Source organism: Naegleria fowleri (assembly GCF_008403515.1).
Source record: "Naegleria fowleri strain ATCC 30894 chromosome Unknown tig16, whole genome shotgun sequence".
Classification (NCBI taxonomy): domain Eukaryota; phylum Heterolobosea; class Eutetramitea; order Acrasida; family Naegleriidae; genus Naegleria; species Naegleria fowleri.
The window spans coordinates 553,387-566,032 of NW_025407948.1; the positions used below are offsets into that span (position 1 = coordinate 553,387).

At 35.6% G+C, this 12,646-nt stretch overlaps 8 protein-coding genes across 8 annotated transcripts; 4 read left to right on the forward strand and 4 right to left on the reverse strand.

Annotated features, from left to right (window-relative positions):
* Positions 1 to 71: 71 nt before the first annotated feature.
* Positions 72 to 1,029, forward strand: FDP41_012893 (uncharacterized protein; the record flags this gene model as incomplete). The annotated part of the gene is made up of 2 exons (XM_044703462.1): positions 72 to 784; positions 852 to 1,029. 2 exons carry the CDS (start codon positions 72 to 74, stop codon positions 1,027 to 1,029), a joined length of 891 nt encoding a protein of 296 aa, XP_044565818.1.
* Positions 1,030 to 1,390: 361 nt separating this feature from the next.
* FDP41_012894 (uncharacterized protein) lies at positions 1,391 to 2,332 on the forward strand (the record flags this gene model as incomplete). The annotated part of the gene is made up of 2 exons (XM_044703463.1): positions 1,391 to 1,746; positions 1,807 to 2,332. The coding sequence occupies 2 exons, from the start codon at positions 1,391 to 1,393 to the stop codon at positions 2,330 to 2,332; spliced, it is 882 nt and encodes a 293-aa protein (XP_044565819.1).
* A 155-nt stretch (positions 2,333 to 2,487) lies between these two features.
* FDP41_012895 (uncharacterized protein) lies at positions 2,488 to 3,402 on the forward strand (the record flags this gene model as incomplete). The annotated part of the gene is made up of 1 exon (XM_044703464.1): positions 2,488 to 3,402. One exon carries the CDS (start codon positions 2,488 to 2,490, stop codon positions 3,400 to 3,402), a length of 915 nt encoding a protein of 304 aa, XP_044565820.1.
* Positions 3,403 to 3,579: 177 nt separating this feature from the next.
* FDP41_012896 (uncharacterized protein) lies at positions 3,580 to 4,203 on the reverse strand (the record flags this gene model as incomplete). The annotated part of the gene is made up of 1 exon (XM_044703465.1): positions 3,580 to 4,203. The coding sequence occupies one exon, from the start codon at positions 4,201 to 4,203 to the stop codon at positions 3,580 to 3,582; it is 624 nt and encodes a 207-aa protein (XP_044565821.1).
* A 207-nt stretch (positions 4,204 to 4,410) lies between these two features.
* FDP41_012897 (uncharacterized protein) lies at positions 4,411 to 5,184 on the forward strand (the record flags this gene model as incomplete). Its single annotated transcript, XM_044703466.1, has 1 exon — positions 4,411 to 5,184. One exon carries the CDS (start codon positions 4,411 to 4,413, stop codon positions 5,182 to 5,184), a length of 774 nt encoding a protein of 257 aa, XP_044565822.1.
* A 415-nt stretch (positions 5,185 to 5,599) lies between these two features.
* On the reverse strand, positions 5,600 to 7,077 carry FDP41_012898 (uncharacterized protein; the record flags this gene model as incomplete). The annotated part of the gene is made up of 2 exons (XM_044703467.1): positions 5,600 to 5,830; positions 5,884 to 7,077. The coding sequence occupies 2 exons, from the start codon at positions 7,075 to 7,077 to the stop codon at positions 5,600 to 5,602; spliced, it is 1,425 nt and encodes a 474-aa protein (XP_044565823.1).
* A 291-nt stretch (positions 7,078 to 7,368) lies between these two features.
* Positions 7,369 to 10,143, reverse strand: FDP41_012899 (uncharacterized protein; the record flags this gene model as incomplete). The annotated part of the gene is made up of 1 exon (XM_044703468.1): positions 7,369 to 10,143. One exon carries the CDS (start codon positions 10,141 to 10,143, stop codon positions 7,369 to 7,371), a length of 2,775 nt encoding a protein of 924 aa, XP_044565824.1.
* Positions 10,144 to 10,356: 213 nt separating this feature from the next.
* On the reverse strand, positions 10,357 to 12,065 carry FDP41_012900 (uncharacterized protein; the record flags this gene model as incomplete). The annotated part of the gene is made up of 2 exons (XM_044703471.1): positions 10,357 to 11,376; positions 11,478 to 12,065. 2 exons carry the CDS (start codon positions 12,063 to 12,065, stop codon positions 10,357 to 10,359), a joined length of 1,608 nt encoding a protein of 535 aa, XP_044565825.1.
* Positions 12,066 to 12,646: the final 581 nt, after the last annotated feature.

Sequence of the window (12,646 nt, forward strand, 5' to 3'; positions counted from 1 at the left end):
ATGTGCGATGGGTGTTGTCTTGTTTGCAATGATGCAAATGAACAGCATGTAAGAATAAAAATACTTGTCTTATGAACAAGCAAGCATCATCATCGGGAGTCAATACTACAAGAAATACCTCAAGATTTGTTCCATCTCTCTCAGACAATGTTAAACTAGCCAAAAAAGTCCAAGAATTGTCATACACTCCATCCGATGTGTTAGAAGAGTGGCTGTTCGACCATTCAGTGGTCGGAGATCAGAATTTATTGTTCAAAAATCCGACACACATTTCACAACGAGGTGCATGTTATCACATTTCTGGAATTCAATCACAAAAAACATTTGAAGAATACATCAAAGTATGGTCTGAAGCCATCACAAAAAAACAAACATTCTACATGGAGGAAATTAGACCCTTCAACAATTTCAAGTTATATCTCGATTTGGATTTTAAATTGAAAGAAAATACAGCTTTTAATTTATCAAAATCACCATGGTTGAAATATCTCATGCAATTCACAATGGAGTTTTTCTCGTCAAGAAACAAATCTGATTTTTCGTGCTGCATTACTTATTGCAATGGACCTTATGCATCTGATACAACGACCCCAGATTGCAAATACAAATCAGGATTCAGACTTTATTTCTCTGGTATTCGAGTTCAAAACAATGAGGAATTTTCCTTGTATTTGTCAAAATTAATTGAGTATTTGGAACAGAATCACTGTACGCAATATCCAAATAAGGCTCAGAATTGGCATGTGACAGATATTGTTGATACAACCTGTGCTAAATATCCAAGGTAGGGAAAATTTAATGATCTTTGTTCATCATTGATTTCATAATTTTCGTAATTTGTTCGTTTACAGATGTCGAATGTTTGGTAGTGAAAAGTTGAGAAATGGTAAAGACTTGTCAAGGCAGTACAAGTTTTATGGGTGTTTTAACGAGCAAGGGGAATTGGACACAACTGAGACTGAATTGAATAAGAAATCATTGTATCGTCTGCTGGCCTCTGTTTCTCAATTCTCCGCCTTCTTAGTGTGACCATATCTCTCAAGAAGAACGGGATTTTGAAAGACAAACCTCAGAAAATTCTGAATGGAATTCGAGTTTACAAATATTTTCCTGGTGCACACCGTTACAAAGCGCGAAATTGCTCATTAGGAAAGAAACACATATTTATCCGGGTTCAGCCAAGGAAATTCCAACATGTTTTTTCGCTTTATTCGCGTCTTTGGGGAATTTTTTTGATGATACCCAGCACTGCTCGGGCAGTTCTTCTGGCAATAAATCCATAACCTGCGATCAAAATCGAAAGAAAAACACCACACACCTCTCACACACTCTTTTCGTTGAAGGCTATCGGCAAGTTGGAGCACTCTCGGAATTGAAGAATACTGTCATCATGATGAAGAATTTAGCAGTTATTGCTACCACTCAAAGCGATATTCGTAACTGTAGCAATCAAGCCTCGATGTTGTTGCCTGTGTTCCCAAGCACTATTCAAAATAACCACCAGAAAGACATCAATACACTGAATGATATCCAAAAGTTGCTACAACCAGCTCTTTCTCAAGAGAAACCTGCTGTAATCTCTCCAACAACAGCACCTTCCACATTGAATTCTCCAACACTACCTTCCAACAGTCCATCTTTAACCAATGTACCACCATCTAATTCCTCCTCTCCTGTAAATAAGAATTTGTGGTTCAGTCCACACGTATTTTTGAAATCATTCCCTGTATTCCCTCCTCCTACTAGGTAAGTCATTGCTTTAAAAACTAATTGTTTCAAAGGATATTTACTTATTCACACGCATAGAAATTTGACTAACTCGAATGAACAAACACCAATGTTGCCAATATTTCCAAAAAAGGAAGAACAACCAGAAAAGAAGTCAGGATATACCAGTTCCAACGAACATGAAAAGAGGAGTGTATACTCCAGCTCTTCTTCTAACAACTCAATTCGAAAACAGAGAAAAACTAAGAGAAATAAGATTGATATTCCCCTTAATGAATTAATAAGGTTCATGACTCTTCCACAAAGTGTGGCTGCAAAAAAGCTGAATGTATCCCTTAGTACCCTCAAGCGACGTTATTATGAGCTTGTTTCAGAGTTCGAAGGATCAAAGGATACAAAAGCTAAATGGCCTTCCATGCCAACAAATTACCATGAACTGTCATCAACTTCTGAAGAAGCAATTCCACCTGAACAAAAGGGGTCACTGCAATATATCCTCAACAGATATGATGCTCATGATAACACTTTTGTTGACAGTCTAAGTATGACTGTGCTTAACTTTAGTTTCAAACAACACTTGACAAACTCATCCAACGATGAGTAATTCTTTTACCTATTGTAACATAGAAACATGATCTAACTTGGAAGTAAACATACTCAATGACAGCTGCAACTGCTGTTGTGCTTTGCTTGCTGAAAATTAATTTGCTGCTGTGACATCATGGTTCTCGAATCTCGACGGACGAACCACACAAAAAAATGAGTGAAAACGAACAACAACCACCAGAACGAAAAGTGCTTCCCCAAAGAAGTACGCGTGGAAAGAGATTGACAGACCTCGAAGGTATCGATAAACAAGTGGATGATGAGTTTTGGAAGATGGAAATGTTTGCAGAGGAAGAGGAGGATCAAGGATTTGAAGCTACGGAGGAATTGATGGAGGAACAAGCAGACATTGAAGATTCCGATATTGACGAATTTTCATCTGATGAAGAAGAAGAAGAGGAAAGAGCAAAACAACTAGAGAAAAAGTTGGCAAAAGAAGAAAGAGAGACAAAAAAGAGAAAGAATGTTTACAAAGACACAGCATCAAAACCAAAAAAGCCAAAGTCAAGTACCCCAAACCCCAAGACACCAAAGTCTAAACCTGTGATTGATGCTTCCACTGTTGAAACCAAACGATCTGCGAGAGCATCCACAAAAAAGGCAACGGAAGCCATTGAGGAAAAGCTGAAACAAACACAACAAAAAACACCAAAGAAGACTCCAAAGAAAGTGTATGTGATGCCAACACAGGAGGAGTTATTGGAGGAGGCTAAGATCACAGCAGAGTACAATAAGAATAGTCTTGCAAAATTAGTACAAATTGAAGAAGACATTCGTAAAAAAGCTCGAGAAACAAAAACAAAGACTGTTGACCCTGACGAACCTAGGATTGTATATTATTCAACAGAAGGAAAACAATATATCACATTTGTCAATATGGAAATTCCAAAAGAAATTAATCAAAAAATGTCTGAAGCAGAACTAGCAAGATTTGATATTCCGAAGGAGGAAAAACAATTGAAATGTGCCATCACAGGATTACCTGCGAAATATATTGACCCTTTGACAAAGAAACCATTTGCAAATGTGGAAGCGTTTCGAGCATTACGGAAGAACAAAAAGCTTTAAAATATGAATGAGGCAAAGGAAAGCTGTAAGGTTGAAAGAGGTTTGAGATCCTAAGAGAAATTACTTGCATATTGAGAATCTGACTGGAGAATGATGAAGAGGCTAAATATTAGTGATGCAATCTGGCTGGGCACATATCCCTTTTAATGGCACCAACGAGATTTATTAGAAACAATATTATTCGATTTTAGTTGCAGTTTTTTGTGGCACTGATGAAATACAAAACATGTTTCTCCAAAAGTCAGCACTTCCAAACCAAATTTCCAAAAGAGAGTGAGAAACAGGGATGGGTGAAATAAACCATTCAAACCAAACACGACAAAGAAGCAATCTACCAAATATATACAGAGCTAAACCAAAAGGACATAACATGAATGCAAATAAGATGCAAATCGAAGTAAAAACATGTGGAATTCCCCTTGAAATTGCATCATAATAAATTAAAGTAGCTACAAGAGGATCAGTCACCAGATAATGCACCCAACCTACTAACACAAATGGTTTGTGTTGAAAACCATTGGCGACTGAGTCAAACGAAAGGAAATCAATTTTAGGAAGTGTTGAGGAAGGAGCAGCCATCAAAGTAAAGAGTAACACACTATAAAGAATGGAGAGTGAGATCAAAACAACTTTCGAATGGAGGATAAAGTGAGTAATTCTTGTACCTGGTAACACAAGCATTGGCAAAATGACAAGGAGTGGGGCTCTGTTGGCAGTCTTGAATAACCATTGCATGTTTTCTTCCTGCGTGAAGAAACCCGAGAGTTGGTCCAGCATGCTAGTGGCGAATGAGAGCGACATTTTTTTAATAAGTTTCCAGATTGGGGAATCCTCCGACAAATTCCGTCATTCATATTATACTGGGTTCCTCAAAGCCTTTCATGAGACAAGCACTTGTTTGCTTAATTATTTAAAATAATTAGCACTTACAACATTAATTTTAGTGATTAAATCTGAAATAAAAAAATAGCACAACAACACGTCGTTTGAAGACTCATCACTTTCGCCATGGTTTTAATTGATCAAAACAAATCTTCAAACAACGAAAAAACCACCAATAATAGAAATGTTTTTTCATTTGGAACTGCATCAACCAACTCTCCATTCACATTCGGAAGAATGAACAGCAATAGCAATGAAACCAGTGTAAATGACTCCTCTGATTCTGGATTGCTTTCTGCTACAAGCAACAAAGATCTAACAACAACAAGTGCTGCTGTAACAAATATAACGAATTTGGTTGGATCAACAGCCACAATAACAACTCAATCAAAAGAAAATGCTCAGTCTACTTATCCCACCTTTAAGGCTACTACGGAAGGAAGTGACTTCTCAGAACGATTTATTTATCATTCTTTAAGCAAAATGGAGGCTTTCAAAAACATGTCTTTCGAAGAATGCAGATGGAATTATATGAGTGGAAAACCATTCACAAACACCGCTGGCACAATTTCTCCCGATATCCAAAAAGAATTGCAACAACTAACCCATGAAAGACAAGTGTTAGCCCCTTTTATATTAGCAATTCCCACGACCTTGAAGATGTTGGATGACAGGATAAACCAAATCAAGTCACAACAACAAACCCAACTGACTTCGTCAAACAAGAGCATTGAAAAAACATCTTTACCATCTACTTCATCATTGCAAGCCAAACAACCAAGAACAGATTCGTCTAAGGGAAAGTTTTCGTTCGCAGGCAACTCCACAAACTCACAAGCACTCTCATCATCAGGATTTTCCTTTGGATGTTCATCGTCATCGATTGTCCAACATATTTAATTGAAAAACAGCGGCATGAACATAAACGAGTGGCTGCTTTTGAGGATGTGAAATTATTCATACAATCAGAAATTTATAACTTTCATGAAAAATCTAATCATACCTGTAGAAATCTGGGCAAGGGAGTTTTAGTGATTGAGGAAGAAAATGATAGAACTAACAAGAAAAAACATGTTGTTCTGAAGAAAGATGGTTTTTGGCTAAATATCCCTATTTCTGAAGATACTAAAGAACTCTATATTTCGAAAGATAGATATGTGTCATTAGAGATCGATAAGGCAAGACTAGAAAAATTGGAATCCGACAGAGACATCCCAGACAAAGTTAAACTTTTATTGATTTTTAAGGAAAAAGGTGATAGAGATGATTTCTTGGCCGAATTGAAAAAAAATCGTAATGTATGATCTTGAAACAATTACTTAAACATGACTGAACCACTAAGAAGGAACAAAGGCTTTGGCAATTTCTCTATTTCTTTCTTGTCTTTTGATGCTGGCAATAAAAGCTTAATAGTTTTCTTCTCTGCGTTAAATTGTTCGAGAACGACAAAGCAAAACACTTCTTGATTTAACACTTGATCAATGGAATTGGCTGTTGAAACAGCACAAATTCTATGAAGGGATTTTTCTGAAACATTTAAAGCTCTCTTGATATATGGTGTTGATTCTCTTCATGATAAAAACGATCCATATTACTTACAGCACTTGTTTGAGACTTGTAATCAATCATACACAAATGAATATCATCTTCAAGAGATAGTGTTAAGGTGTTTAGAGGTTTCGAAAAATAGGACATGATGGAATTGTTTCTTGTTTCCTTCCTGAAATTACTATTTCTCTTTTTCACTTGGCTGCTTTTTTGTTTATAAATAATTTCAACTCCACTGCCAGCAGTATCTTTCTGAAGACACCTAAATGTTTGTTCATCCATCGAAAGAACATGCGTAATTTTACACGACTTGATAGTATTCAATAGAATGGAATAGCCTTGTCCTTCAACCCATCCACATGTATTCATCACCAAAAATGATTTGTTAATATTATGGACTTGTTCATTTTCTTTTAAAATTGACTCATATTTTTGGTAGATTCTTTGGCAGATGTAATTATAATAAATAGTGTTTTTGGGTGAAATATCTCCAAAATAAAATACATGTTTGTGTGGAATTAACTCGAGTGGCGCTTGATGTGTGACAGAAAGTTCTTTGGTGTATATGTTCACATTTTCATCTGAACTGCTACTGCCGCCACCAACACTTGAAGGTACCACAGCCTCGCTCAATCCCATGGTTCCTGGAAGTGAAACTTGATTCTGACCAACATCAATATCCGAGAAAAAACAAATTCTTCGAAGACTGCTCGAAAACATGGCATGATTAAAGAGAATTTTACAAATCGTGGATTTTCCTGAGTCTGTGGGTCCTACCACCAGTAACCTGACATGGTCATTTTGTTTTGAAATATTTTCAAACATTTCGATCAATCCTTGATGGAACGTAATGTAGGATGGATCATTGAGAATGGAAATGGTATCTTTTGAAGAATGTTGAATTTGAATCCCACAAATCTGAGAATCTCCATGAGTATTGAGTCCAATCACTTGAAATGGTTTTTCAGAATGCTTAAATTCAACGATTTCACCCTCTTTGAATTCGGTTCCAAATATATTGATGCATCCTCGTTGAACGGTCAATCGGAGGAGAGAATGTTCATTTCGGAATGTAATGCCTTCCCCATATTTTAATTCAAATATTTCTTCCACATTAGTTGTAGTAGTAGCATCAGCAACAGCTGTAGATGTGGTAGAAGTTGTTGTAGAGGCTTCTTCTTGTTGTTGTGGAGAAAGTTTTGGTTTTTTTGAAGCTTGAGGATTCCTGATCTGATTGGGAGCCATTTTTTTTGGAGTTGATAAACACCCAAACAGACATTCTTTAGTCGGTTAATTGAGAAAGGACGAAAGAAAGGAAACGACGAGGAAGAGATAACTCGGTTGGGGAATTCCATGCGAGAGTTCTTTCTTTTTTCCTTGACATGAATGATTGAATGATTTTCTTTAACATTTTTTACACGGAAAATGAAACATGGCAGTTATATTGTGTATACATTCGAACAACAACAACAACTCCATGTTCAATTGCATCATGGAACAAAATCTCCATTTCAATCTTGCTGGCTGCCAACATATTTACTTTCTCATGGTCTGTAGAGCCATTTCAAAATGTCTTCTCGAAATCTTCTCATTGTTCATATTCTCTCGTAGACACAGCATGGCAGCCTCTCGACACAAATTATCCAAATCAGCACCTGAGAAGTTGTGAGTTCGATGAGCCATTTCTCGAATGCATTCCTCATGATCTTGAATGGGCATTCCTCGAGTTTTGAGTTTTAGAATTTCCATTCTTGCATCTTGATTGGGAAGTGGAAGATGAATATGTTGATCGATTCGACCTGGTCTCAAGATGGCACTATCTAACAAGTCCAATCGATTGGTGGCTGCCAGAATAAAGACTTGATCGTTTTGAATCATCATGGAATTGTTTAAAGAGTAGTACTCCTCACTCTCCAATTCTTCTTCTTCCTCCGTTTCCTTTTCTTCTTCATCCTCATTCTTCATGTTCTCCATGTTCAATTGAACAAGATCCATCTTCTTCCTTCTCCTCCTCATCGTCTCTTCCTCATTATCATCATGAGGATGATCCTCTCTTCTCAATGGATTCTTATGTTGATGCACTCCATCCATTTCAATCAATAAAGTACTCAACATTTTATCACTACTACTACTACTACTCGACGAGAATGCACTGTGCTCTGCATTTCGACTGGTCGCAATGGCATCAAATTGATCAAAAAAGAGAATACAAGGAGCACATTTTCTTGCCATGACAAATAATTGCTTAATGGCCTTACTACTTTCACCAACAACCTTACTGAGAATATCTGGACATTGAACACTAATGAAATTGGCTTTACATTCTCTTGCTATGCATGTGGCTAGAAGTGTTTTACCAGTTCCATGAGGTCCATAAATGAGCAATCCTTTTGGAGCTTGAATTCCTAATTTCACATACTTTTCATAATATAAAAATGGATAAATGACAGATAATTTCACTTGAGCAATGATCGAGTCCATTCCTGCTAAATTCATTGAAAAGAAATCTTGTTGTTGAATATTAGTTGGTTGTGAATTCAATGTTGTTGTGATTGGTGGTGTTGTTGTTGATGGGTCCATCTGAATTTCTTCAAAAGAATTCGAAGAGGTTGTCGATGAGTCTTGAAGTGTCCATGATGATTTTGGTTTACATTTCCTAATGAAATGTTTGAGTGAATGCCAATCGAGTAAGGTTGAAGAAGAACGTGAAGAATGAAATTCCATCTTGTCTAATTCAATCAAACTTTGTAATTTGACAAAATCAGACCACACAAATCCTTGAGTTTCTAATTGACAGGCACGCATATGCAAGTTTGTATCATTGTGACGAATCGATTTCATGTCCGACTTGTTTGAAAGGATAAATTCATTCAATATTTTCATACGCTGTTGAGGAGAAGGTACTTTCAACTCGAAAAGTCGTGAAAATCGATTCGATCGAATCAAGGAACCATCCACTCGATCCAAGTGACTTGTAAGTCCAATAAGAATGGTTTTACAATCATGATGAGAAGGATTCAATGATTGAATATCAAAAAAGTGAACAAGTTCAGAAATCATACTTCGATCCACTCTTCCACTTTCATATCTGCTATTGCTTGTGAGAATATTGTCTATATCATCAATTACAATCACCTTAATCACCGATTGATACTTTTTATCAATGATTGGTTTTGAAAGTAATAATTGTTTGAATGCATTTTCACTTTCACCAACACCTCCATGAAATAATTCACTTGCAGATATTTCATTCTTTTCAATATAAATTCCAACATGATTGGATGACATGATGGACTCGAGTTGGGAGAGTGTATGATGCACAAGATAGGTTTTTCCAACACCTTCTTCTCCGTGAATGAGAATGTGTGAATTTTCATTGAGAATGAGATAAATTAATTGTGAAATAATTTTGTGATAAATTGGAACTTGTGAAGTGATGGATTTCACAATGGTACGGAAAAGAGTTGGTGGTGTCATTGAGTGGTGGTGGTGATTAATGTTTGGAGGAGTGTTGAGAATTTCTAATTTCTGTTCAAAATTGATATGAACTTTGTCAATGATTAAAGTGCATGTTTCTGTCATGTTAAATAACGAGAGCTCTTGGTCATCTTTTGAATATCCAATGACTTGAAAATAGAGAATCATTTCTAAAACCTCAATTCTATAGATACAGTGCGATTGAAAGCACGTATTGTAACGTTTTGATTTGATGTTCAATAATTCTCTCAACAACTTTGTATTTTGTAAAATTTGTTTCTCAATTTGAGAATTATTCGGAGAGTTTTGTAAAATTGCCTTCAACTTGTTGCATTTTGGAATTTCATCTTCATGTACTTGATTTGAGATATAAATTAATAATTGAGTATCACTGGGAATGTTAATATTTTCATTAGGAAATTCTTTTAAAATTCTATTTCTAATTTGTTCATATAAATGAGGAGAAATGAAGGCTTGTTTTGTAGTTATGGATTTATCCAATTTAATTTTTGCATATAATTTAATTTTAATTTTTGATGAAGATTCTGAATTTCCTTGTTGTTGTGAGTCCTCTTGAATCGATGTAGTGTTACATGATGGTGAGGAGGATGATGATGAGAAGGATGATACTGTGGAAAGAGCATTCTGTGAAAATTTACAATTATAATCCAATGAAACCATCGTGTATTGATCGACAATTAATTTATATTGTTTCAATGTTGCATCATCGAGAAAGATCAAACTTTCATCGTTGCATGAAGTGGTAGTCCGAACGACTTGAAAGGGTCGTTTGATGGCTCTCGATTTTTCAGCACTTTGAGCTTTGGAGGACATTTGAAATTTCTTTTTGGACACAACAACACTCGAGTCAAATTTATTGTTGATCCAATAGTCGTTGGTGGTGATGCATGGTGCGATCAAATTCACCTTAGTGGAACCTGAACAACAACATGTTGTAGTAGTAGTAGTAGTAGTACGAGTAAGTAGAAAATTTTGAAACCATCCTCTCTTTTTTCACTCTCATGAGAACACGTTCTCTCTCTCTCTCTACTTGTTAAATGTTATGGAATAGGTGGTATGATCATCCTCCTCTTCATCGGTACTTGAAAGCTCTGAACTCTCATCAATACATAAACGTCCATCATACTGTAAAGTCAATTGTGGAGGTTCAAAGATGAATTGTCGTGTTAAAAATTCCCACACTTGAACAGGTGTTTGTAAAATTTGACAACACTTGTTTTTCACCCAATTCAATAGAGACATTGGCCAACCGTAATATAATAATCGAAAGGATGTCGAAAGCCACCAACGTGCATATTTCCCACTCGGAAATAATTCATCAAGTGTGGATGTTGCTTTGTGTCGAACAGCTCGTGAAGGGAAATAAGGAGTTCCAGGTCTTGTGAATGCATAAATTGCAGCTTGTAATTTGACCAACGTTCGACTTGTAATTTCTAATTCTGAAAATAATTTAAATCGAGTGAGAAGACTTAGAATAATTTCTTCATCAGAGACATGAGAGAGAAATGCAATGTTCTCATTCACAAACATGTCACAAATAAGAACAAACATGAAATTAAGTTTTTCATCCAATGTGCTTAAATTAGAAAAGTGATCAATCTGAGAATTTGAATTGTACTTTCTATTCTTCTTTTCCATTTCGTTGAAGAGAAGTGATTCTGATGGATCCATTGCACATTTCTTTGAGAGTTGAATAATATATGGTTTTAGTTTGTATCGAGAGTCACGATTTTCATAATAAAAATAATATTTAGCAATTAAACTAATTAAATCAATTTTCTTGGTTTGAATAACATTTTGAATGTTGACAATAGTCTCATCATCATCGACGCTCTGTGAAGAAGAACGAATATCCTTAAACTCATCCATCACTGGAGATTTCATGACATTTTCCAAATCTTTTGAATCCAAATCTGGTGTAACATATACATCATCTTCACTGTTATTATCAATGTAATGTTTCATCGTGTGAAATGAAGAATATGGATTAATGGGATCAAAAAAGCTAGAAAAGTCTCCATGTAATAAGACTTCATTTTGAATAAACTATTTTGTTGAGATTTGAAATCATTGAAAAGGTAGAAATTATTGTTTGATTAATGGATTATTGTTTGATTAAATCAAATGGCTTATTGAATAAAACTTACTCTATATAAACTAGCATATTTTAGAGTTTTGTTTTGTACATCTGACCAAAAGAGTCGATTGACACCTTTCAAGAATATATTAATATGAATTAAGCTCAAGGATTGAGAATTGATGTCAAACATCCATCGATAAAATAATAAAGCAAATATTGAGGGCAAATATTGGTTGGTTAAAAGTGCTAAACAAATTCGTTGTAATTTTTCTGATTCATGTGGATTGTTGTAATAATAATCAGCAAGAATATGATAAAAGTATTTTGTAGAATATAATACAGTGGTTGAGGGTGATGAAGGAATTTGATAAATCTTATGATTGCTGTCGTGAAGATCATTCGAGTGTTGTGAGGACTGCGATTTTTGAAAAATGTGAGGAGAAGGGGGAAAAGGTGTATTTGCAATCAAAGATAACTGTGATTGATACTCGGAATCGATGGATTGAGTTAAATTGTCAAATAATATTTCAATGAGTTGAGTTTGTTGGAAATTTGAAACCTTGAGCGCTAAATTCAGTTGCTTCTCCGTGTATCGTGCAAGTTTCATTTGAAAGTCAAGGACTCTACTGACGCTCGATGATGATGTTTTCTTCATGTCGTCGAGTGTGCGGAAAGGATTTGAGTGTTGTGGCGATTTCGGAAATGGTGGAAGGTTCAACGTTGAGTGGGGTTTTCATGCAATAATCGTGGTTGGTTTAACGTTTTTTTAAAAATTGTTTTTTGAAACTTCAGCAAAGTTTACATGGAATCTTTCGGCAGTGCACTCATTGTTCTTCTTAATAAAGGAAGATCTTCATATTCATATGAAGAAATTTCGTCATTGCAACACCCTCAAGATGCATCCATCAAAAAAGTAAAGATGTGTTCTAATGTTTTATACTTAATTAAGATACGATTGAACATGAATGTAATCCCCCATAGCTCAGTCGGTAGAGCGTCAGACTGTTAATCTGCAGGTCAGTGGTTCGAGCCCACTTGGGGGAGTAACTTTTATATACTTTATGTCTCATTTTTGATGTTTGACATCAATTCTCAATCCTTGAGCTTAATTCATATTAATATATTCTTGAAAGGTGTCAATCGACTCTTTTGGTCAGATGTACAAAACAAAACTCTTCGATCTTCATCTCGAAAATCTTGGGTTGCATTTTGTGTTGTTTGTTTTTTGATTGGGAT